Raw genomic sequence first — 27,026 nt, forward strand, 5'->3', positions numbered from 1 at the left:
AAAGTATAAATGACAGCTTGATCAAGGAAGTGCCTGCTTCTGAACACACAACACTGAGGCAGGATGGGGTTCAGTGTGCCATTCTTCGTCCTCTGTGAGTATCTGGTTTTTATTTGAATGCATGATTATTTATTTAGCAGATGTTATAAAGCTATTTACAAATGATGGATACAACAAGCAATACATCATAATACATTTACATTTAATCATTTAGCAGACAATTTTGTCTGAAGCGACTTACAAATAAATAGGCATTCTTTGATTCAGCATGACAAACAAGACATGATACTGATAGAAGGGAACAGTTAGTGCTCAGAGAAATGAGGACAGCCCTTAAAGCTGCTAAATGCTCCACATTTACAAATAATTTGCTCTGACCTACACAATGTCATCCTGAATAGCAACTGAGTGCAGCTACAGATGAAATTTAAAATGTAAAACCAACTTTACCTTAAACAAGTAAACAAATAATTCTCTATATCAAAAAATAATCCAAGCAAGACACATAGATGCTTAATATAATACAACACTCATGAGCTGTACTGTGCCTCTGTCCTTACTGAACACTGAGATCTCTTCATCTGGGAAGCAATCCCAGTTTAACCCGTAATTGTGATCACATTTTTAAAATACAGTAAAACTGTACAACTGATAAAGATTATTAAAAATGTAAATAAACTCTACAATATTAGAAGTGAATCATCCTTTCTTTCAATGTCACACAGTCCTTCAAAACTCACAATAGGCTTATTTGTATGGGATGTCATTTCATAAGAGTGCTCAGAAGCCATGGCTGCTCCGCAAACATCAGTATGTTGGACTGAGATGAACGGAGATGTAACGAGGGCTCTCTTGGGCACTTTAGTCCTGTGAATCTTGTTGTTTACTGTATTATTTATAGATTTTTGACTGCACTTACTGAAAGTCTGGTTACTGCCATCTAAAGATTATAGAAGGGCCTAAGATGAGATGTGCAGTTAGAGGAAGAAGTTTTACTTCCTCGTGTTGTACAGTACAACCAGCATGACTGCTTTCTTTACATTGTGGTACTTGAGCTGGTGCTGGTGGAAATGGTGATTGTGGCTGATCTGGTTAAAAGGATTGGTTATGACTGTGAGGCCAAGGTGTAAAAGAACAAACTGACTGAAATTACTGAATGTGTGACTGCATGGTGATTTTTTTCTCTTCTTTTTTTGCTGTACTGTGGACGTTTTTGAGATCAAAATGGCTACAAAAGTGTTAAAATGTATTTCTTAAATAATAGCACAATTCCATTAGCAAGTTCATTCCAATTCTAAAAAAACATACTTAAAATTACATTCTATGCAGTGTGCAGTAGCTACAGCTCTAAGTGAATGAAAACATCCAGCTGAAGTTTAAATCTGAAAGTTCACCTTTTTTAAAAAATTTAAATTTATTTTATTTTAAATAATAAAATATTTAACTGCAGAGTCATTTAAATCAGGGGTTCTCAACCCTTTTCCCTTCGTGGCCCACCTCTTTCTGTTAAAAAATATTTTGAAGGCCCCTTAAAGCTGTCTTACATTTTGTCTTAAACTGATTGTCTAAAAAAAAGCTTACTTTAAACCTTTATTTATTAGCAAAACATTTATTTTGCCTTCTACTATTATTCTCTTATTTTGCTACAGCATTTTATAAAAAGTCAAGCATTTTATGTTTTATATTTTATATATATATATATATATATATATATATATATATATATATATATATATATATATATATATATATATATATATATATATATGCATTATCATTTTTGTATTTATTTTTTTAAACGCACAGATTGAAATTATCAGATTTTTTTTTTTTTGTTATATTCTTTACAACTGCAGGAGATTTAAACCTTTTCTTCAATAAATTAATCTGGCAGGACAACAGGTTATGGCAAAGAACAGCTGCTGCTTTGAATTGGACTGACTAATTTAAATACAGTAAAAACACTCTAAATCTGTTGAAACGTATCGTTCTGAAGGCTGTTGAGATTGGGGCTGGATATCATTGAAGTTCGCTGACAAAAACAGTGACCAGCTGTTCACCACTAAATGACCCTAGTCTTGCTAGATCCTCCTTTACATGACCACGTCTATTATAAAACACTCGCAGGACTTTCATTTGGACAACTATGCGGATATTTTAATGTGTTCACTCAAAGAGAGCGCAAATAGTTTAGGAATTAACAGACTTGTGCGACTCTGATTTGAGCCGCAGACGAGAGCTGGTTATTAGGCAATTACTCTAATTATTGTTACCTTTACACTCGCGTATTGTTTTGCTTTATACCACGCAATGTAGTCCTACTTGGCATGCAACGGTTGGAGGTTTAAGCACCAGTTTGTCTGTTTAACAATGAGGCTGTTTTTGCACAGAGTCCGAAGTAATCAATCACAGAAAATGGGAAATTGCCATTACTTTGTTCATTTTATTATGACATATTTATTAATAAAACCAAATAGTTATAGCATAATATTTAAGTTAATTTTAAGCTATTTTGTGGCCCACCTGCAGGATTGCTGAGGCCCACTAGTGGGCCACAACCCACCGGTTGAGAATCCCTTGTAGGGATTGTATACAGTCTGTCAGATGAAGAAGAGCCGGAGTCAGAGATTCAAATAAATAAATCAAGTTTACTGAAGATAGTTTGCAGTTTTATCAGCAGAAGCCAGCTTCAACACTCCAATGAGTTCCTAGGCCGCTCTGCTTACAATCACCAATCAATAACAGTTATACTCACACATAACGCCATTAACTGCATCAAACATTTCAAGAGTTCACACTTAGCTGATGATTGATTATAAGCAAGTTTGGCATGCTGTCCCGGAAGAGAGCCCTGAGCTCAAAGGTTCTTAAGCCCTGGGCTCCCTCCCGTTTGAAGGGCGAGAGGGGAGCCTTGAGCTCAGGTAGATCTCGACAACTCCCTCTTGATAAAAACTGATGCCTAAAAATTGAATGCTATGAAAAGATGTGCTGCATGGTGAGAGATTAACTGTAGTGCAAAATTTAGATTTATCAATTTACTTGTTGTGCATGTTTTTGGAATGTGAGAGGAAACCGGAAGACCCAGGGAAAACCCACTGGAGTACGGGAAGAACATGCAAACTACACACAGAAACAACCACCGGCCTGTTAAAGGACTAGAAACGGTGACGTTCTTGCTGTGAGGCGACAGTGCTAATCACTGGGCCACCGTGCTGCCCTATGGAGGGAAAGGTGAAGATGTAGGGGTGGAAAGGGGGATTCTTCAAATCAAAGATGACTGTAGTGAAAAAATCCTGGGTCTTTATAATGGGTTAGGAATGGCCTGATTGGTGGATCATGCATGCTAATGCAGAACCAGCCGTGTTCAATCATAATTATGTGCTCCTCTCAAAATTAGTTTATGAATAAACTAGGTGTTCTAACCTGATTGGTTAAAACACAGATAGACTAGGAAAGTTTCCATGTGGGGTGCGGGCGTACAATTCTAAACAATATCTTAAGCATATAATCGTCAAACATCCAACAAACTGTTTAGAGTTGACCCCAGACCTTTGAAATGGATCAATAATCAAGTAGAGCACACACACTTAAAGTATAATCTGTTTCTTATCCAAGGCTGAGTATACTCTTAAGCCTGATTTATACTTCTGCGTCAAGTGACCGGCGTAACCCACGGCGCATGCAACACTTCCGAAACTCTAGTTGGCAGTGAGGTGTTAATGTTCCTCTGTGTCGAGTTTCTTCTCTGCAATTTTGCTTTTCCTGAACACTTCCGGGATGTACAAGTGGCTCAAACTCGCTCATTTTGAGGCAGCAACCGGCGGACGTGCAGCAACTTTAACTATGAGGTAAACACAATACAAAACTTTCCATCCGTAGCTCCTTTACGGGACTCCACACTTGTAAACAATCGCTACATTGGGTTCACGCCATTCGCGCGGTTCTTGGTCCCGCCTCGACTCGTCAGCGATACCAAGCCGACCAATCACAGAGCTTGCGCTACGCGTTGTTGCGACGTGTAGTTACAATTTTTGAGAGGTGCACGTCAGTGACGGCAACGGCCATGGCGAAGGGCTATGAGTCAGCGCCGTAGCATACGCCGGTGTTTGACACAGAAGTATAAATCAGCCTTTAGCCATCTTTATCAAACCTGGTTAAAACAAGTATAATCTACATCCAGACAGTTATAATATCTTTACTACACAAAGTCTATCTTGAATAAAAAGTTGAATCACTTTAAAAGATTTAACCGTAAAAATAGCTAAATCACTTTAGACATTTTAGACAGTATTAACTACTAGAAATAACAATAGAAACAGTTGCTTCCAGTCCTCAGCCCTCAGTTCCAATCAAAGTCTCTGTGACCTCTGACACGGTTTGGTGGCTCCTGAAAATAGTTACACAGAGACAGGCAAATGCACTGAACATTCTCATATTAAACAATGTGTTAACTTATTCATTATTCAATAATCATCTTCAGTAAAAAATAATGAGAAACAGGGTGATGAGAAAAGGATAAACAATCCATGCTGAGACGGACTGGAAGGTAGAAATAATCCTTCAATAATTTCTTTTTTTTTCATATTTAGTGTTAATTCTGTGCTTCAGCCAGTCTGGACGCACACAAGGTAAGTAAAGCTTCATATATCATCAGATCTCACAAACACTGACCAACAAGCCAGCACACACTGAGAGGAAACACAAGTACTAAATGTGTCTGTTGGCTTTGGTTTCTGTCTGAAGTGTTGTTGAAGAGTGTGAAATATCTCTAAATGACTCATCACATGACTGTTAATTAATAATATATATATATATTGTGTGTGTGTGTGTGTTCAGCAAAGGCTATAGTGAGAGTGAGTCGGGATTATCACGTGTTCACTGGAGAGACAGTCACTCTCACATGTGACATACAGATAAGAGGAAACATTCAGTGGACATACAGCTGGTTTAAAGATGGCTCATTGATTCCATACATCAATGAGAGAGTCTTCGCCATCACTTCTGCGTCTGACACTGGTAAATACAGCTGTGAAGGAAAAATCAGCAGTGATGCTGTGTATGTGACTGTATCAGGTGAGAGTTTATATTCTTAAAAGTCTAAAATGCATGTAATGCTTTTGTTTTATGCTTCTAAAGTTTCTTTTCCTCATCTCTTTTGAAAATTTCAAAGCTGTAGATGTCAAACATCCAAAATGTTGCATTTAGGACAAAGAGTCTAGTTTATGAACATTGTACACTGTAAAAATATTTTTTCTTAGGTTTATTTGTTTTGTTTCTAGTGCAAAATATCCCCAAAATATACTTAAAGAATTGCACAATTTATGTACAAGCGAAAAAATATTATCTTGTGTAATGTCCACTCAGTTGGCTTAATGGAAGTGTCTTTCCAGTGCACACTGCTGATTTACTTTAAATTTAACTCATATCTGACTCCAATTTGAATATGAGGTGGTTTAGAATATTAATATATTTATCTTTTGTTTTATCTGACTCCAATAAAACATTATAAAAGAATATAAAAACACTAAATAAAACATTAAGAAGCATATATTAATAATTTACAATAAACAATTATATATATATAATTTACATAAATGTTTGATCCTTTTATCTTCACTCGTTACTATTACATTTGTTCATGTCGCTCAGAGGACATCGCCCTGGCCGATCACGTCTCTCACCGTCACACTCTCGTCAGTCTGGATTATTAAACAGTAGTAATTGACTAATACTTTTAGATGGCCGCTCCCATGCTTGCTCATTCTAAAGTATTTTTGATTAGTCCTTCTTAGATGTACACCCTTGAGTAAAGACAATATCATTTCTAATCAGAGGTCAAGGCCATTATTATAAATGTAACTGACTACTGTACTCTATAATAGTTTTGGTTTAGCCAAGCCCATGGTTTCACATGTACACTTAAGTTAGAATAGCATTACTTTCAAACAAAGGTTGGGTACCCTATTTAGGTTAGTCATGCAACTCCTTGTTGCCCTGGACGGAATTAACCCCCTTTCCACATGAGCACACTTGAATCAAAATCAAGAGTCAATCAGATCCATAAAACACAATTAGTGTGCCCAATTCTCCACCCTAACTGGATTTTAGCCCATCTACTGACCTGATCTACTAGAATGAATAATTACAGAGTAAGCAAAATATGTTCAAACGTAACAATTTAATAGTCAGGTAAATATGTATAATGCCAATTATTCTGTCAATTCATAAACAATCATTACAAGACATCAAATTCTCAAAGATAGATCCAAGATCAAAAGATGCAAACCTGACTTTAGAATTTTAAGCTGTCTTTATGAATACAGCATAGCCTTTAATGTGCTTTGGCTATTTGCAATAGTTTTGGGTATAAATGTCATAGATTGAGGAAAGTTGACCTAGTGGGGGGTGGTGGGTGTAGTTTGTTGATATAAAAAAATGGAGACAGTTATCAGGAACAATAGGCTTACTTTATTTTAGCTTTCACATGCTCGGCTGCTCATAACATAACCAACTTCTACAACCACCCGGATAGGGAAACTGTGTGTTCATCCGGGCACCGGAAAGACCATATATGAACATAGCAGTTATCTACAGTGGGTTTGGGGTGGTTGGGGGGATGGAGGTTGGATAACGGGGCATTGAATGGCAAAGGAGGGTTGCGGACAAAAGTGAAGTGGGTTAGGAAGTCATGGAAGAAAGTGAAAATGAACAGCAGACGGGGAGGAGGGCGGTTGGATCAGTAAAATGAGGTGCCGGATGACTGGATCAGATTTCAGAGGATCCGGATCCGGCATGTTCTGGCACAAATTAAGCCCTGGTTTTAGGTAAAGACACACCTGGACTGGGACAAAGAAATTTGCCCTTGGGATCATCTAGACGAGGGGTGTACAAACTTGGTCCTGGAGGGCCGGTGTCCTGCATATTTTAGCTCCAACCCCAATTAAACACACTTGAAGCAGCTAATCAAGCTCTGTCTAGGTGTACTAGAAACTTCCAGGCAGGTGTGTTGAAGGAAGTTGGAGCTTAACTATGCAGGACATCGGCCCTTCATGACTGAGTTTGGACAATCCTGATCTAGACCGACCCACACATGCAAACTAACCCACATTTAGACTATTCATACCCGTATATAAGCTGCCGATAATCATCAAATCTGTTAATAAATCTAGTGAAGTCAGCTTAATTAAGTCATAACCACGCTTCATGTAGCTTATTACTCATAAAATCTGGACAACATTAAAACTGTGTCATGTAGACCAAATGTCTTGAGAAGGTCTTATTATATAGAAGGTCTTAATTAATAATGTATCGACCTGCTGACCAATTTTTTTTAATTTTTTCTTTCTTTTCAGATTTCACCACACCACTGACTCCGCCATCAAATACTCTCCACACATCACAGTTACAAAATTACACATTTGACATGAACGAAACAACATATTCAGGTTGGCTGAAGTTAATTCAGATTCCTTCAATCCTCATCTTTTATACATTTTAGACAAAGTTTTCACTGTGTAGATCTGTCAACTTTACAGAATATAATATATATTTTAAATGCTGTTTGAATTATTTGTTGTTGGTGTTTCTTTCTTTCTTTCTTTTTTGTTTTGTTTTGTTTTTTTGTTTTAGCTTTACCCACACCTACAGTGACTGACACCAGACAGTGCTGTATTCACAAGATAAGTAAGTGACAGCTGTAGTTCTGAGTGTTTGTCAATAGAGTGTGGGTGTAGTGTGCTTGTCAACATATGCATAGATGCCATCTCGATAGTAACAAAACAATGTGGTGATCCCCCTTTTTGTGGACCGAGTTGATTTGCGAAGTGAAATGTGGAATTATTTAGTGCGTGGTGCAGACACTCAAGGCAAACCCACGAACGTCACCGTGTGCACCATGACAGCCCAATAGTATCTGGCAGAGATGGGAAGTAGCAAAGTACAAATACTTCATTGCTGTACTTAAGTAGATTTTTCTGGTATCAGTATTTTACTCCACTACTTATTTTTCTGACAACTGGAGAAGGTGTGGCGATATGAACAAGAGTAGCAAGGTATGGAGTAGCGAGATTGTGAATGACTATAAAAGTGAGTAGAAGTATTTTATAATTAATTCTGAAACAGATGGGAAGCCAGTGAAGCTGTTGTAGAATGGGTGTGATGTGACAGACAGAGGGTGTTTTTGTGATAATACGGGCTGCAGCGTTTTGGACCAGTTGTAATTTATAAAGAGTTCTTTTAGGGAGGCCAAACAGAAGGGAATTACAGTATTCTAGACAGGAGGTGACTCGGGGCCTATTCACGCTATCCAAACCGTGCCCAGGCCCTTTTCCCGGATCGTTTGAGAAGTATGAGTGCCCTGAGCGCGGTTCACTTGAGCTTTGGCGCGGTACGTTTGTAGTAGTTGAGTGCAAACCACGCCAAAACCCGAAACTGAAAGCGAGACGTGACTTTAAGGGACTGTTTCATATGGATTTATTAATCATTCTTACTGTTCAGTGAACGCAAACTGCCGTAGTTTATTAAAGACGCAAACCTCTCACTGCACGACAGCTGCGCGCCTTTGGCAAACCTCCTCATTCCTGCAGCATGAGGGCTTTATGATTGTTTATGAGCGCCAAAAGTGGCGGATCTGTTTGTCGAAATATCTGACTGTGTGTCACCGCATCCCTAAGGACTGTTTGACGAAATATTTGACTGCATGTCAAATACAGCGCAGCAGGGGGGACAGGCGTGCTTTGGCCCGGTTCGAGGCAACAGTACCCAGTGTGAGTACGGCCTAAACTATGAACAAGAATGGCAGCTGAATCTGGTATGAATGAAGGACGTAAACGATTTATATTACAAAGGTGGAAATAAGCGGACCGGGTGACATTATTAACACGTGCAGTGAATGAAAAGTTGCTGTCGAAGGTGACCTGGGATCTGAAATAGGGGTTAGATGAAGATGGAGATTGAGTCCTGGGATGCGTTTCCCAAACAACAATGTATGGGATACATCGTTTGGGAAAAGTACGATGTAGTGATAAGTGTTTCCCCAAACCCGTAGTTTCTTTGTCGCAGATCCATCATTTGAATCATATTAGTTATAACGTAAAACCTCCATAATGATGATCAAAATGGGGTGAAGTAACAACTACTTAAGAGAATAAACTCAAATTTTATTTGTGCAAATTACATTGTTTTACACGCACACGAATAAAAACATCCAATATTACTTTTGTTAAAAACATGCACTCGCTTTCCATATTGAAATATATGTAAATGGTATATATAGGGCCTGTGTTTTCTTTACAAATATTCAGAATATTTCATGATGTATATGATATATGATATATGATGTATGATGATGATTATTATTAAGTAGTATATAGTATATATTTTTTGAAAAGTCTACTTTTATAATTTGACACATGCAAACCCCAGCAGAAATGTTCTAACCAGCAGGCCCATGTCATATACAGTACTTAATAAATAACCCACTATAAATTAAAAGCATTAACGTATGCTATTTTTTTTTTCACAAGCTTTGGAGACGTGTTGTGAATTCTGCTTTTAAATAATAGGTCACCTACAGCTTTCATCATGAGGCTGTATTTAAAATGGTGAAGGCCTTGGAAAAGGCACTGCAGACCAGAGATCATTATCTCCCCAGCCAGGGACTCACAGTGGGCTAGACTGGGACAGAGAGAGATGAGACACAAAAACAGACAGGGGGAACTAAACTAAGAAACAAAATAATGAACTAAACAAAGAGCAAATACTAAAACTGGAAAACTAAAGTGTTACAACCAGCTCAAAGTTGCAACATTAGAGAGACAATACAGACCCAGTAAATTGAAGAGACAAATGATTTATCAACTAAAACGTAACTAACAAAAATATTTAAAGCAATCAAAGTCCGCATAAATAGAAGTCAGTAGTAAAAAGCATGTGCATGGTAGTGGACTGAGCTCATGATCCAAAACAAAATAAGTCAAAAAAGATGGAAGAGACAGAGGTGGACACAAACACAGGTTGAGACATGCTCAGACACAAGATAAACATAGACATATAGAATGTAAACAACAGTGATAGGATGGTAAAGGAAAGGCTCTGACATGAATCATATTTTGCAATGATGAGCAATTAAAACTAGTATTTGACATTGTTGTTATTCCTCAGACTACATGTTAATTTAGTGATTAGTGGTGATTATTTGAGGCAGGTTATGCAGGATGGCATAACTGGTCAATCTCAATGGGGGGGATGTTGGAAGAAAGTGAAAATGAACAGCGGACGGGGAGGAGGGCGGTTGGATCAGTAAAATGAGGTGCCGGATGACTGGATCAGATTTCAGAGGATCCGGATCCAGCATGTTCTGGCACAAATTAAGCCCTGGTTTTAGGTAAAGACACACCTGGACTGGGACAAAGAAATTTGCCCTTGAGATCATGTAGACCAGGGGTGTCCAAACTTGGCCCTGGAGGGCCGGTGTCCTGCATATTTTAGCTTCAACCCCAATTAAACACACTTGAAGCAGCTAATCAAGCTCGTTGTAGGTGTACTAGAAACTTCCAGGCAGATGTGTTGAGGGAAGTTGGAGCTAAACTATGCAGGACATCGGCCCTTCATCACTGAGTTTGGACACTCCTGATCTAGACCGACCCACACATGCAAAATAACCCATATTTAGAGTCATATCTGTATATAGGCTACCGATAATCATCAAATCTGTTAATAAATCTTGTGAAGTCAGCTTAATTAAGTCATAACCACGCTTCATGTAGCTTATTACTCATAAAATCTGGACAACATTAAAACTGTGTCATGTAGACCAAAGGTCTTGAGAAGGTCTTATTATATAGAAGGTCTTAATTAATAATGTATCGACCTGCTGACCAAATTTTTTTCATTTTTTCTTTCTTTTCAGATTTCACCACACCACTGACTCCGCCATCAAATACTCTCCACACATCACAGTTACAAAATTCTATATCAGTAATGACCGGGAACATAACATATTCAGGTTGGCTGAAGTTAATTCAGATTCCTTCAATCCTCATCTTTTATACATTTTAGACAAAGTATTCACTGTGTAATTCTGTCAACTTTACAAAATATAATATACATTTTAAATGCTGTTTGAATTATTTGTTGTTGGTGTTTCTTTCTTTTTTCTGTTTTGTTTTGTTTTTTTGTTTCAGCTTTACCCACACCTACAGTGACTGTGACACCCGACAGTGCTGTATTCACTAGAGCAAGGGTGCAGAACCGTTTTTCTATCATGGTCCATTTACATTTTTGTAACATTGTTTAGGGGCCATACTAAATTATAGGCCTGCTCGATTCTGGGAAAAATCTAAATCGCAATTATTTTGATCATAATTGTAATCACGATTATTCAAAACGATTATCAGTTGAAGTCAAAATTATTCACCCTTCTTTGAGTTTAGTTTTTTTATATATAATTATTTCCCAAATTATGTTTACCAGAGGAATTTTTCACTGTATTACCTATAATATTTTTTCTTCAGGAGAAAGGCTTATTCGCATGGTTTGTTTGTATTTTGGCTAGATTAAAAGCATTTTTAATATTTTGAAACCTATTTTAAGGTCGATATTATTAGCCCCCTTAAGCAATATATATTTTTATTGTCTGCAGAAGAAACTACTGTTATACAATGACTTGCCTAATTACACTAATTAAGCCTTTAGGTGCAAGTTGATTACATATGGAACACAAGGGAATATTCTTAGTAGAAAGCCACACTTTCTGACTGACGACGTAAACAGAAGGCTTAGACCGGTGGCGATCAACTTTAGGCCATACTCACACTATGTACAGTTGCCTTGAACCGGGCCAAAGCACGCTTGTTCCCTCTCCCATCTTACCCGACGGCCGGACTCACATTACATTTGGGCCTGAGCACGCTTACGTCCTCGATGCTGCGCTGTTCAGTAGAGAAGCGCTCTCGCTCAGCACAGTGGAGATTTCTCTACTTATATTGTTTTAGTTGTTTGATATGCGGTGACACGCAGTCAGATACTTCGCCAAACAGATCAGCCACTTTTAGCGCTCACAAACAATCATAAAGCCCTCGTGCTGCAAGAACTAGGAGGTTTGCTGAAGGCGCAGCTGTGGTGCAGTGAGAGGTTTCAGTCTTTAATAAACTACAACAGTTTGTGCACATTAAACAGTAAGATTTATTAATAAATCCATACGAAACAGTCCCTTGAAAGTCACATCTTGGTTTCGATTTCGGGCTTAAGCGGGTTTAGCACACAAGCGTACTGTGCCAAAGCCCAAGTAAACCGTGCCTGAGCCGGATTCAGCACACTCACTTCTCACTTCTCAAATGATCCGGGAAACGGGCCTGGGAACGGTTCGGATAGCATAGTGTGAGTACGCCCTAAGCCTCCCATTTATGGCGTCGGTCAGATAGTGTGGCTTTCTACTAAGAATATTCCCTTGCGTTCCGTATGTAATAAACTTACACCTAAATTTATTGGCCCATTCACTGTCACCAAGATTAGTCCGGTGGCAGCCTGCCTCAAACTTCCTCCAGCGTACAGGAGAAATCATCCCGTGTTTCATGTGACCAAACAGACACTCAGAAGTGCGCACACACTTACAACTGTGACAATCACAGCAAAGGTAAAATAAATCAGTTATTAGAAGTGAGTTATTAAATCTCACTATGTTGAAAAAAGGGGTGAAAATAAATATTTCCATTAAACAGAAAATGAAGGAAAGGGTCGCTAATAATTCAGGAGGGCAAATAGATCTTATTTTATATATGCACATTATATTCCTCCCTGTAAATAAGAAAAGGGAAATAAATACAATAGAATTAAAATACGAAACAAACTGCTTTAAGCATCATCACTGTAAGAAAAACACTTTAGCTACAAAAGTCCTTCAGTCAAGAGCAGTGAGAGATTTTCTCTTTTTGTTGTTTGATTAATGATAAAAACAGGCGGCAGCAGGAATATTGCGCAGAGTAAGAATAGTGCGACTCTGATATGGTTTTCTTTCGCATGTCTTTTGATTCTCAACTCGTTTGTTTATTACACAAATGAGGGTTAATATAAATAATCACTAAACACAGCGCTCTGACAAAAATGTGCATGTATTTGACCATTATAGCTAGTTGTTGGATGTTTGTACTCTGCTCATCTCTGAGGCTAAGCGCGCACACACACAGAAGCATGCCATGCGTTCTTGTTCGCACTATTAAAAATATAAATAATTAGAACGTACATCAATGAATGATACATCCCATGCTGCAAACGTTACATTACAGCACATGCTTTTAGTCATTTTCATTTCAAACTGAGCTTTGCAGAGAAACAAATGTGTACAACTGTCATTTCCTGTCACTTTCCTGAGGGGTGATTTTGAATTGATGGATGGGGCTGGATCAAATGGTCTCACAGGCGGCATACAGTTCCGTTCTCCACCCCTGACATACAGGCATCTAAACATCAACACACATTTTACATTTGACAAAAACTCTCAACAACTGTCACTGGCTGCTGTGTCTTTAATATGGTGTATAAATTATTATGCGTTATAGAAAAATCAAGGAGGACACAGCAAAGAAATGTCACTTATAAATTAAAACTACTTTATTATTTTATGCAACAGCCTTACATTAAAAAGGGAAACATAAGGGCGATAAGAAGCAAAACCCCCTAGTCTAAAAGGTGTTTTATGGAATAACTTAAACTGAGCAGCTATATGTTTTTTTTTTCCCTTATTTATTTATGTGTTTATTTTGGGGCATGTACTCGTGTGTGATCCGAAAACTAGTGTAATTACGGCACGCCATCTTTACCAGACTTGGGCAATCTTCGCCTCTCCTTTCACTCCGCCCCGAAGCCCCAGCTGGCCCTCTTTAGCACAAGGTATTCAGCAGGCCAAAAAAAGGCCAGCCGCTGTCCCGATGAAGCTCTGCTTTGGCCCAATCAGGCCCCGGAAGTGACAGTGGAAATGCGACTGGGCCTGGCTTGCCCTGGCTTGCTCACTTTAGATGTGATAGTGGAAACACAGCTATTAATTCCATCAACATTTAATGGGTGACTGCTAACATTCGCCATTGCTTTATACTACAGCATTCTGCAGGAGGTATTATGCAGTCTACCTTAACACTTGGCAAATGTAACATTCAACCTACTTCGGATGGTTTGAATTTTACGCTTCCAAACACCCCCTGCATGACTTTTATAAAACTAATTAGATTTTTGGGAATCACCCAGCAACACCCCCCTTGTTTGAAGCAATTGTCATCCTGCAGCACATACTCTTCTCCATATTTCTTCTCATTGAAGTCTGATTATAGTACTTTCAGCAAATCAATGGCCATAGGCTTCTCTTTTACAATGCACAAAGGTCTTGTTTCCACACGTATACAGGTGGGGATTAGCTGACCCTATTATGCTCTAGCTTAGCATTGTCCTTTAAGTGAAAGGTTCAATTTTATTGCCTGTGACAACCAAGGTTATTGTAGTTAATGAAAACAAATGAAAAAAAGAAAACTAAAATGTAAAATAATTGTCGTTAACTGAAATAACATAAAAACAAGAGTTTTTTTTTTATTGTGTACATACAAAACTAACTGAAACTACCTAAAATTATAACAGAAACCTCCTTCGTTTTTGTATTGGTAAATGTATTTAATACATAATCTTACTGTAAGCGGTTTAAAAAAGAAGTAAATATAATTCGTGCTGCAGGTGTTTGACCCTTTCGCACCTAAAAAGCCTGTAGTCCTGCTGCCATTGGCCAGATATAGCCGGTTCTCCTCCAGTCGTTCCTCGCTGTTGCTCCTGCAACCAAAAACAACGAGTGGACATGACAGCAGCACGGTGACAGTATTAAATACAGAGACTTAAAACTATTACTTTAACACATTTGTGTTAAATAATGGGTTTTATTTCTGTATCGCGGTCACGAACAAATCTTTTTAACCGGATCCTCTAAGTAAACTAGTTGAACTAGTTCAAAACGAACTGAATCATTTGAAAAAGTTCGCATCTCCAGTAAGCACTTATCCTCCAACTACTTACTTTTTAACAAGCCTAATACCCACATCTGGCTCGAAATAATCCAATATATACTCTCATTCAGTTATTAGAACAGTTATTACACAGATTAAATTTGAGAAGTGGTGAACTGATAAAACGGGGTATGAATGATTCAGTGAACCAAACACAAACAGCACATGACAGCCTGCTGTGACTGAACTAAACTTCAACAACAGCACCACGGGTAAACCGAGGGCTTAAATGAAAGGATCTGGTGAAAACGTAAGTTTATTTCATAACAGACAATCGTAATGGAATTTAAATAAGTGAATCATGCTTCAGTTGGGTTGCAAAACTTTACTGTAAGACATTTTTTAGATCATGGTGATGGTTTAACTGACTGAAATTACTATTGCTAAATACATAATTTTGGTATGTTGAGTCCTAACATCCACGTTAAAACTTCCCATCACTACTGTGTATCTAACTTCATAGCAGCCTTGCACAAATATTGTACTTAAAGGTGCAGTAGGTGATCCTCCACAATGCTAACAGCTTAGCATAAATCTCTGAATCACAGTCCCTCCCCTGCCGTCCAAAGCCACGCCTCCTGAAACACAAGAATTACACTCATTACTAAGCTAAACTGACATGCTATTTCAGAGCAAATATTCAGAGTAGCATGTTAAACAATATAAGGAGAGTGTCACAGGTCATCACTGTTCAAAAATGAACCAATGTGTTGTGAATATAAAACCATCCTTACCTTAGTAAAGCGGGCTAGGCGGAATACGGCTATTGTGTTTTGTTGTTAAAATAAATAAAATCTACATTATCGATGCTGTAAAAGGACCTTATGAAACTGAAAATAGTCACATCAGTCTCGTATCGGAAGATTTTAGTGGCTGAACGACACTTCAGTGCAGATATAACCCATTTGTAACAACAACATCTAACATTAACGTACATCAGCATTTGCTTACAGACAGTTTGGGCTACTTATTGGATTTATAAGAGATGTCAGCCCGAAGATTAGAACTTTTTTTTATGCCTTACCCAGTATATAAAAATACATATAAACACATTTAGATCAGAACTTCTGAAAACAATGGTTTTAATCATTTGGTCGATAAAGGATCTAACATAGATGTTGTTGTTTATCCATAAATGATCTACAGTGCTCTAATTAGGATGATGCTGTTGGTGACAGATTGAAAGTGCTTATTGTATGTCTGATATCCTCAATCTGAAGATATTCATAAAGTCATTACTGCTGTGTTGAGAAATGCATGCTGATGCTTTATTTTTGCTTAGATTGGCCACTGTTTTAAACAGGGGTCCGTTCTTCATAGCTCGCTTAAATGATCTAAGATGATTTGGCAGATTCTGGATCTTTTAATCTTGATCTTTAATCTTTGATCTCTGGCTAATTTGGTTCTTCAAACAAGTTCGTGAATCAAATTACAGTGTCTGGATAAACTGATCTGAGATCTCTGCGTGTGTTGTGAAGGACAGATCTATCAATCCTCAAAATCATAATCAGCAATGCAAATATTGGCTGACGGCACAGCAGCATAATGACATCACCTGATTAATATTTATGGTAGAATAGTTTCTACCAACTCCACCTTCTTTCAAAAATTAAATCCTCTCTTCCTTTACACTCTGTAGAAACTGCCATACACGCGCTTATAACCTTCCGGTTGGACTTTTGCAACTCTCTCTATTTAGGGCTGCCTAAGTCTCAGATTGCTCGCGTACAGTTAGTGCAAAATGCAGCAGCTAGATTTTTTAACTAAAAGCCCGAAATATGCACACATCACTCCTATTCAGAGGTCTCTACATTGGCTACCGGTGACACAAAGAATCTAATTTAAAATCCTTCTCTTTGTGTATAAAGCCCTGCATGGTCTTGGCCCTCATTATTTATCCCAACTGATTGTTAACTACACTCCTCAAAGACACTTGCGTTCCGCTGATCAGTTTTTTATTAATAGTTCCAAAGTCCCACCTCAAAAGTAGGGGTGAACGTGCTTTTGCCATAGCAGGTCCTCGCCTCTGGAACTCTCTGCCATTAGAGCTAAAAAAGGCTTCGTCGCTGCCTGTTTTTAAGTCCAAATTAAAGAGGCAACTATTTTCTTGGTCTTTTTGAAGCATAAGTCCTTCCCTTTCAGAAGGTGAGGGGGGGGCTGTTGGGAGTGGGGAGGGGGATCAAAACGGTCATGTTCTCTATCGTGTTTAGTGTTGGTCAACTGTGGTAGCATCTTTTAATTAGGAAAAAATACTTTATTATTATTATTATTATTACTATTTTTTTATTTAAATTTTTGCTCTTTTATTGATAATTTTTCTATGTTCCTTCCTATTATGTGCTTATTGCTGCTTTTACTGTTTATTTTCTCTCTGTAAAGCCCTTTGTGCCGCCCTGTGGCAGTTGGAAACATGCTATATAAATAAATTGAACTTGAACTAATATTCAATTATCCATGTGAGCAAAATTAAATAAAATTAGCAGTAAACGGTTTGTTAAATATGATATGCAATAACTTACACCTTGTTGAGGGCTGCATGCTTGGCCCTTTCATGTGTCAAGAGCAGTTTATTCAGTTTTACAGTTAGAGTGGATTTTCCTTATTAAAGTAGCCGTTTTTTTGTTAATTGGTGTAAAGAATAACTGGTTGTTTACAAAAGCATTTTGATATTGGTAAAGGCATCTGCAACTTTCATGAAGCATCAAATCACCGTCATATTAACTGTCAAAGCATGTTTATGACTGCATACATGTATTATTGCTTTTAAAAAGTCACATATTGTGCATTTGTATTATCATACATAAGTTGTACTAAAGCTATCTAAAATTTTATATCAATAAGTTTTCTTTTTGCACCACCAGGTGGCAGTCTTTGTACTTTCATTTCGGGGGTGCAGATTGCATAAGTTTTATTAATACATATATTTTTAACTTTATATATATATATATATATATATATATATATATATATATATATATATATATATATATATATATATATATATATATATATAGTTAAACAATATATTCACTATTTTACCAAGTGTATATAACTACTACTGTAAGAGAATATCAGCATTTGGTCCATACTTTCAGTATTATCATTGCTTGAACTGAACCGATGAATATATTTATATACCCGATATATATATATATCATACATATACTTTTACACACACACACACATATATATATATATATATATATATATATATATATATATATATATATATATATATATATATATATATATATATATATATGTGTGTGTGTGTGTGTGTGTGTGTGTGTTTGTGTGTGTGTGTAAAAGACAACTTTGTTTTTGTCACTAAACTGTAAAAATAAAATACTGTATGATGTATGTAGCACAATACTGTTTAGAACTTAAGAAAACAATGTAAAGGTAATGTTAATCAATATTTCTCTTATGTTTGTATTAATGCAGCGAGACCAAAGCCTGTAGTGAAGGTGAGTCCAGATCAGCATGTGTTCATTGGAGAGACAGTCACTCTCACATGTGACATACAGACAGGAGGAAACATTCAGTGGATCGGATACAGCTGGATTAAAGATGGAGACACTCACAATCCACACAGAACAACATCAGCAGCAGAGTTGAGTTTCAGAGCTGTTTCTGCGTCTGTCAGTGGTCAATACAGCTGTAGAGGAGAGAGATCAGACTCACAGAGATCAGACATCAGTGATACTCTTACACTGACTGTATCAGGTGAAGCTTCATTTAAAATCATTATTTGTGACACAAAATTGTTATTATGCTGTTTTTATATCAGCCTCTTCAATTAAGAAGGATAAAACAATTCAGTTTTAGATTTCTCTGTGCATGACACACTGTACAACTTAAGAAATCCATCGACTCCGGGAGTCTCATATAATGTGTTTTTTTATTCAATCAGAAATGCAATCTAACCTATATTTGCACAGCATCTTTATCCCATACACCTTGAAGCGACTCACAAAACCCTACAGCACAATAAAAACTTATTAACAAATAAAAATAGCATGTTTCATAATTCAAACTTGGACATATCAAATTGCATAAATGAGATAAATAATTTTAACATACAGTTCAGTTAAAACTGCTGCCTATTATAACTGAAATGACCTAAATTATTATGAAATGATCAGCAGTGTAACAATATATATACAGTGAATGCTGTTATTCAGACTTTTTCACTGTGGAAACAGTACAACAAATTCCTGAGTAAAACTAAATTTAGCTGGTGTTTGTCTGAGAACTTGAGGGAGCCAGAAAACTATTGACAACACACAAGAAAAATAAAAAGCACATTATGAAATATGAGATAAGATTTATATAGTATTTAATTTACAGATTTAACAATTTTCACTGAAATAAGTTTGAGCCACTTTATGTTTTTGTGTTTTTTTTTTCTCAGCTTTACCCAGATCTAGAGTGACTGTGACACCAGACAGTGCTGTATTCACTGAAGAGACAGTCAATCTGACGTGTGTGATTGAGTCTGATCACAGTGACTGGACATATGAGTGGTATAAAGACAGAAACAGTGTAAATTTACAGTCTGATGGTCGTTACACTGTAAACAGAGACACTCTCACTATCAGAGGAGCTGCTGAATCTGATCAGGGTCAGTACTGGTGTAGAGGACAGAGATCTGGAAGACCAAACTCATCACAATCAAGCTCTGCTGTTTCTCTCTCAGTGAAGGGTGAGTTCAATATCATTGTCTTCCTTGGACATGTAAGTATCAAAACAGTTAACCTCTGTTTATCTCTCAGTAAAGGGTAAGTATCTCAGTAAATACTGTGCTGTTACTGCTGTAAGGTGATCAACAAATTATCAAATATAAAAATCTGCTTTACATTAAATTTTACAGTACATTTTGGATAATTGCAATCCTAAACTTATTTAATAAGGTTATTTTTAATAATATTAAAAATGTTGTTTAATGAAATTATATTGCTTTACGTTGTTTTTGTTTTTCGTAGGATTTGAGCTTGTGGATGTATTTATTTTTTTTGTGAGGAATTTCCAAAATACATTTTTCACTTTTGTCTTGCTTCACAGCCTTACCCATGCCTACATTGCATGCGAGACCAGGCAATCCTGTATTTACTGGAGAGCCAGTCAATCTGAAGTGTGTGATTGAGTCTGGTCACAGTGACTGGACATATGAGTGGTATAAAAACAGAAACAGTGTAAAGATACAGTCATCTTCTCGTCAAACTGTAAACAGAGACACTCTCACAATCAGAGGAGCTGCTGAGTCTGATCAGGGTCAGTACCAGTGTAAAGGACAGAGATCTGGAAGACCAAACTCATCACAATCAAGCTCTGCTGTTTCTCTCTCAGTGATGCGTGAGTTCAATACTATTATCTTCCTACACTCTACAGTTATTGAATTCAGCACAATACTGTATATACTCTATTCTGATTATTATTATTAATTGTAGATTAAAATCAAAATGTATTTTAGGTTATATAATACAGATATTTGCTGATGTATCCAATGCAACCACAAACAAACTAGATGTTTTATTTAATGCAGTATTTATCTCATAAGAGTTTTTTTAGTTCAGTAATCCCGATACTTAGATGCTGTTTTCATCAATATTTCCTCATGTGTGGATTAATGCAGCGAGACCGAAGCCTGTAGTGAAGGTGAGTCCAGATCAGCGAGTGTTCACTGGAGAGACAGTCACTCTCACATGTGTCATACAGACAAGGGAAAACATTGAGTGGGTCAAATACAGCTGGATTAAAGATGGAGACACTAACAATCCACACAGAACAACATCAGCAGCAGAGTTGAGTTTCAGAGCTGTTTCTGCGTCTGTCAGTGGTCAATACAGCTGTAGAGGAGAGAGATCAGACTCACAGAGATCAGACATCAGTGATGCTGTTACACTGGCTGTATTGGGTGAGGCTTTTTATCACATTTACAATCAATATTTTTGATTAAGTGTAATAACTTTCACTGTGCTCTTCTGAATGAGCCATGTGTTTTTTAAAAGAAATGTAGTGCATCTTTAATCCTCTGGTGTTCCTCATTTGTTAATCATAATTGTGGTTTTCGTGGCCAAAAGGAGACGAACACCCCTCTCTTTTTTAATAAAATCATTTACATATATTTTTTGTTTAATAATATATTTTTATATTATTTAGAATTTTGATAAGGTTTTGTGGTATTAATCAATATGTATGCATTAACTAACATCTATTTTCATTTATTTATTTTTTTTCTAGTGACGTTCTTGCTGTTAGTCAACAGTACTAACCACTGAGCCACCATGTCACCCTAACATTTATTTTTCGTAATTGAGAAAAATATTTTTTTTTGTAATTTCTAAATGTCTTTACGTTTCACTATCAGTAAGCTTGGTGAAAATATACTCACATGAAAGGCTCCTTACGATCAATTCTACATTGTAGAAATAAAGCAGTAGCTTCCCTAAAAACGTTAGATGAGAATGAATGACCGCACAAAACTAAAACAGAGAAATGTTTTGAAATGTAATAACAAGTGTGTGAGTTAGATAGTTGCTTTGAGTCACTGTCTTTATTCTGTTCTCCACAGCTTTACCCACACCTACAGTTACTATGACAGAGATGATCATTCTGAAGTGTGTGATTGAGACTGGTCACAGTGACTGGAAGTATGAGTGGTATAAAGACCGAAACGGAGTCAAGTTACAGTCGTCTAATCGTCACATTGTAAACCGAGACACTCTCACTATCAGAGGAGTTAAGCCTGATGAGAGTTTCTATGAGTGTAAAGGACTCATAGATGGAAGATCAGTCTCTATACAATCAACATCTTTTTTCATTGTCAAACGTGAGTTGAATATTATTGACTTTCTGAATATTTAATTTGTTACTTTATTTTGCTTCAGATCCATTAACAGGGCATTGTACTTCACATCTTTTAATGTACTTCTAAAAGAATCATACTTGCAGTGCATTTATTGTGTATTGCCAAAGCTCTTCATAATCTTATGAGGGAGTCTCTCCAGACCACCACCAGTTTGAGCATGAAATTGAAAATAGTCAAACCTTTTTATTTTACTAAACTTTTATCAGTGGCTGAAAAACACTAGCTCTGCATAAAGCCCATTCAATGGATGGGGATGATTAGGAAGCCATGATAGGTAATGGCCAATGGAGGGGTTACATCCCTAACCTTTAGTGTGTCTTGGCAAGTAAGGTTTTACCTGTACTTGAAACTGGTCCTCTGCTTTTAACTCATCTAAGTGCGCGCACACATTTTGAGTAAGAAGTGAGAGCGCATACACAGTGAGCGTTGGACTTCTAATTTCCAGCGATTGGGACATGGGTGTAGTATTAGCATGGTCGAAGGGGATGTTTCCCCACCAGTATCCACCGATTATTAAAATGTCCCCACCAAAAATTTAATTGCTTATCAATAAATTATTTTTATGTAAATAATGCTAAATAAAGTCATCTTTAATGTCTCATCCAAAAGAAGATGCTCACTGACAGTCCCCATCACTATACTGAGGCATTAGGACCAACACTAGGGATGGCTGAAGTGACACTGATGTTTGGACAGTGTCGAGATTCTGAAGTGCAAGTTTTTGGAAACACTGCGCTGAAGCATGATCCGAAACACCCAGGTCACATGTCTAAACTGGTTTGAAACACCCAAGTCACTTCTAAAGTGTTTCGAAACACCCAGGTCACATGTCTAAAGTGTTTCGAAACAACCAGGTCACGTGACAAAAGTGTTTTGAAACAACCAGGTCACATGTCTAAAGTGTTTCGAAACAACCAGGGGTCAGTTCTTCGTACGTGGATTACTCAGTTAGCTGGATTTGGATATTGACGATTTGACACGATCCAGGATCGTTTCGTTCTTCAAAGCTGATCCGAGAGTTGTTGTCATGGCAACAGATCTGCTAGGTCAAACCTGATCGGGAGCAGGTTCAAATCATATAAACAGGATTAGATCGGCTCAGTTCAAGCAAAGATAATACAGAAAGTATGTACCGAGTTCTGATATTTTCTTACAGTAAAAGTTATATACACTTGGGAAAATAGTAGTTTTTAACTATATATTTAAAGTTATAGTCATTAATAAAATGAATAAAGTTTTACATATTAATAAAACGTATGCAATCTGCACCCTCGAAATGAAAGTACAAAGACTGCCACCTGGTGGTGCAAAGAGAAAACTTATTGATATGAACTTTTTAGATCGCTTTAGTACAAATTGTGTATAATAGAAATGCACAATATGTGACTTTTTAAAAGCAATAATACATTTATGCAGTCATAAACATGTTTTGACAGTTTATATGCCAGTGATTTGATGCTTCACGAAAGTTGCAGACGCCTTTACCAATATCAAAATGCTTTTGTAAACAACCAGTTATTCTTTACACCGATTAAAAACTGTACTATAATAAAGAAAATCTTTTCTAAATGTAGAACTAAATACACTGATTTGCATTGAAATACATGATGAATACTCTTGTCTTGACAAATGAAAGTGTAAAGCCTGCAGCTCACAACAAATGTGAAGTTACTGCGTGTCTTATTTAACAAGCCGTTTACTGCTAATTTGATGTAATTTTGCTCACATGGATAATTGAATATTAATCAGATGATGTCATTACGCTGCTGTGCCGTCAGCCAATCGTTGCATTGCTGATCATGATTTCGAGGATCGATAGATCTGTCCTTAACAACAAACGCAGCGATCTCAGATCAGTTCATCCAGACATTCTAATCTGATTCGCGAACTTGTTTGAAGAACCAAATAAGCGAGAGATCAGTTATCAAGATTAAAAGATTCAGGATCTGCCAAATCATCTTAGATCATTTAAGCGAGGTACGAAGAACGGACCCCAGGTCACGTGACAAAAGTGTTTTGAAACAACCAGGTCACATGTCTAAAGTGTTTCGAAACACCCAGGTCACTTCTAAAGTGTTCTGAAACAACCAGGTCATGTGACTAAAGTGTTTTAAAACACCCAGGTCACTTCTACAGTGTTTTGAAACACCCAGGTCACTTCTACAGTGTTTTGAAACACCCAGGTCACTTCTACAGTGTTCTGAAACAACCACGTCATGTGACTAAAGTGTTTTGAAACACCAGATGATGTGACTAGAGCGATTCAAAACATCTGTCATTTCAGAAGCATTTTAAGACCTGGCAAATCTGTGTTTGACTGACAGGGTCAAAATAAAATCTCATGTAGCCAGTGGACCATGCCTGCGCACAGAATTATGACTGAAATTACGATGTGTTGTAAAGATGTTACTTTTTATGACCAAAACAAAACATATTTATTCAAAGTGTTCATTCTGGTGTCAGACTAATGTTAAAACATAACATGTTATAAAAACAGACTCAACAGAGCATTTAAAAACTAACTTTACTATTGATTCAAACCCATTTTCTCTGCAAGCTAGTCAGGAACACTTGCCGCTTCACTAAATCACTTGAAACCTCAATTCTACAACATAACACATCCATTTGCTAACTGATTCTTTGCTGAAGCTGTTTCAGTGCAATACATAAAAATGACCACTAGGTTACTGTAGATGGGTTTCAAACATTTTGAAGCTTTGACATTTTCTTTGACTGTTTCAGTGTTTCATTGAGCCTCACTTTGCAGTGCACAGCACTAAAGCCTGGTTTATACTTCTGTGTTCTGTGTTGAGTGATCGACGTGACCCACAGTGCCTGCCTTACGCGTAGTAGTGCATTTATACTTCTGCATGCTGTTTGTGTTGCTCTGCAATAATATTTTCAAAACGCTAGCTGGCAGTAGGTGTTTGTTTTTTTGTGTCAAGTTTCTTCGCTGGCGTTTTGTTTTTTCTGAACACTACCTTAACGTACAAGTAGCTAAAACTTGCTCATTTTGAGGCAGGAACCGGTGGACGTGCAGCAACTTTAATCATAAGGTAAACACAAAACATCAGTCTCCATCTGGAGCTCCTCTTTAGGACTCGACACTTGTAAACACTCACTCCAGTGGGTTCATGTGGCTGTCCGTCCTGCCCACACTCGTCAGCGCAACCTAGCTGACCAATCACAGAGCTTGCGCTACGCGTCGTTGCAACATGTAGTTGCAATTTTTGAGAGGTGCAAGTCAGTGTCAGCGACGGCGGGGGCTATGCGACCACACGCAGGCTGCGCTGGAGCATACGCGTTTGCTTGACGCAGAAGTACAAATCAGCCTTAACCCACACATACCACAGGCTGAGTGCCCCCTGCTGGCCATACTAACACAACTTCCAAAAGCAACTTATAGACCAATTACCAACGGGTCCCCGGTTGCAAAAAAAGACAGGCTGCAATAGTAAACATGTCATGTTGTGCGGCATGATGCCAAATTCAAAAGTCCACAAAATGAAAACATAACTTAAATGTCATGTCATTACTGTGATGATTTTTTGGGCACTATACACCTGCCAAAAATAATATCTAAAATAGATCTATCATAACTGAAATAGACCATGCCATTGACCAACCAAAAGCTGGTCTAAAGTCAATATCACAGAGTTTTTATTATTCAAAGAGCGTGTTAGTTATTTACCTATGCAGGTCCAAACCACACTGACAGATTGCTCAATACACACAAAGGATGTACAGCTATACACAAATATCGTTATATTTGAAATAATGTCTTCTTTACCTCAGGGCGCTTTGGAAGCTGGCTCTGTTGTATTCTGTTTATTCATGGCAAATTGCATTTGTATAATGTTATTATGAGTAGTAACATTTATTATATGTATATTTATATTTGTTTTAATAAAAACAAACTTAGATTTGTCCACCTGTCGGGTTTTTGTAGACATATGCATCACCATATGGGGCCTAAGAATATAGGATGAGGTTTTTTTGACCACATTTCTTTATTATTTAAGTTTCATCTGTTGAACAGTTAAAGGGATTTCGCGTGGTGCAGCTTAATGTTAATGTTAAATCGGTGTACTCTAGAATAAAAAACAATGACTGAGACTAACAATGACTGTATTTCATGTTTAACCAGTATTGTTTGTGTTGCTCTTTTCCACCACTTGATTCTGCAGCTCAGATTTCTGCCTGTAAGATTGTCTTTTTTCTTCTGGCTGTTTGTCCGTTTCTGTCAGCGACAGTCGTGCTGCTCTTCAAAATCTACAAAGCGAGAGGTAAAACTTTTGTCTGGTCCGTCTCCCAAACTCTTTATTTATTTTTAAACTGTGAATAAGTATTTTGTGTTTATTTCACAGCTCAATCTGCTAAAGCACAGAGTCAGAACGCCGTTGTAGAGGAATTAACTTCACCTTGATTTAAGCATGTTTAACATATAAAGATTCTGAATGTTGATCTTTAATGCTGTTATTATTGCAACACTTTAATAACCTTATATATTTGGTTATTTTTCATGAAACATTACATATATTCTATTAGTGTTGTTTTTAAAGGCTGTAAATTTTTGACTTTTTATCAGATAGTACATAATTTTCTTTGTATTTTAGTGTTTTGAACCAGTTTGCTCTTCTAGATAGCATGCTTGAATAACTGATTGTAGAACAAAACATGAGTGTGTAATAAATACATTTAAATGTTTCTTCACATTTGTGTTATTATTTATAATAACATGATCTGACGCAAGAATACTGTTGAAGTGTTTAAACTGTAATGAACTGATGATTTTTTACATATTTATTTTCTGTAATTTCTAAAGCACTTTATCTAAACTCATTTGAATCTACCGACGCACAAAACAGTTGAGCTAAACATTTGTAAGCGGTTTCATAGCAGGTAAAAATAATAACAAAATTAATAAATGGATAAAATCATAGAAAACCAAAAACCTGTTTGTGGTTCGTAGTCTAAAGGCTGTTTTCCTCCTGTAAGCTGTTTTAATGCGTACACCAACCCCACCCCTAACCCTACCCTCAGTGACATCACTCGTAGAAGAAGTGCAAAAAAGGTGGAGCTCAAGCTTAAGCTCCCCCTCGCTGGAGCTCAGCTCT

General features: G+C 37.1%; 2 protein-coding genes across 7 annotated transcripts in view; one reads left to right on the plus strand and one right to left on the minus strand.

The window, feature by feature from the left end:
* On the plus strand, positions 1–26,621 carry si:ch211-165f21.2. Of its 6 annotated transcripts, XM_073906056.1 has the most exons (13): positions 1–94; positions 4,590–4,628; positions 4,837–5,073; positions 7,353–7,445; positions 7,630–7,683; positions 10,910–11,005; positions 18,483–18,764; positions 19,453–19,743; positions 20,103–20,393; positions 20,674–20,955; positions 21,613–21,870; positions 26,097–26,195; positions 26,277–26,616. In XM_073906056.1, exons 1-13 carry the CDS (start codon positions 64–66, stop codon positions 26,333–26,335), a joined length of 2,112 nt encoding a protein of 703 aa, XP_073762157.1. In that variant the 5' UTR covers positions 1–63; the 3' UTR covers positions 26,336–26,616. The 6 variants fall into 6 exon arrangements, with proteins under 6 accessions (XP_073762157.1, XP_073762158.1, XP_073762161.1 ...); XM_073906057.1 differs by lacking the exon at positions 7,630–7,683 and having other exon boundaries at positions 30–94; XM_073906060.1 differs by lacking the exon at positions 7,353–7,445 and having other exon boundaries at positions 36–94; positions 7,630–7,727; positions 10,746–11,005.
* Positions 26,615–27,026, minus strand: part of LOC137487299 (histone H4) — a 1,429-nt gene continuing 1,017 nt past the window's right edge. Inside the window, exon 2 of the mRNA XM_068222531.2 lies at positions 26,615–26,889. The gene's annotated coding sequence lies outside the window, so the exon portion shown is untranslated. The remainder of the gene's footprint in view (positions 26,890–27,026) is intronic.

This window comes from Danio rerio, chromosome 7 (genome assembly GCF_049306965.1).
Source record: "Danio rerio strain Tuebingen ecotype United States chromosome 7, GRCz12tu, whole genome shotgun sequence".
NCBI classification, from domain to species: Eukaryota; Metazoa; Chordata; class Actinopteri; order Cypriniformes; family Danionidae; genus Danio; species Danio rerio.

Excerpts from the sequence above, each read along its gene's own strand:
- si:ch211-165f21.2 (XM_073906056.1), top strand. The coding sequence starts at position 64 with ATGGGGTTCAGTGTGCCATTCTTCGTCCTCT. Across the intron at positions 7,446-7,629 it reads GAACGAAACAACATATTCAG|CTTTACCCACACCTACAGTG; the intron begins GTTGGCTGAAGT and ends TTTTTGTTTTAG. Across the intron at positions 7,684-10,909 it reads GTGCTGTATTCACAAGATAA|ATTTCACCACACCACTGACT; the intron begins GTAAGTGACAGC and ends CTTTCTTTTCAG.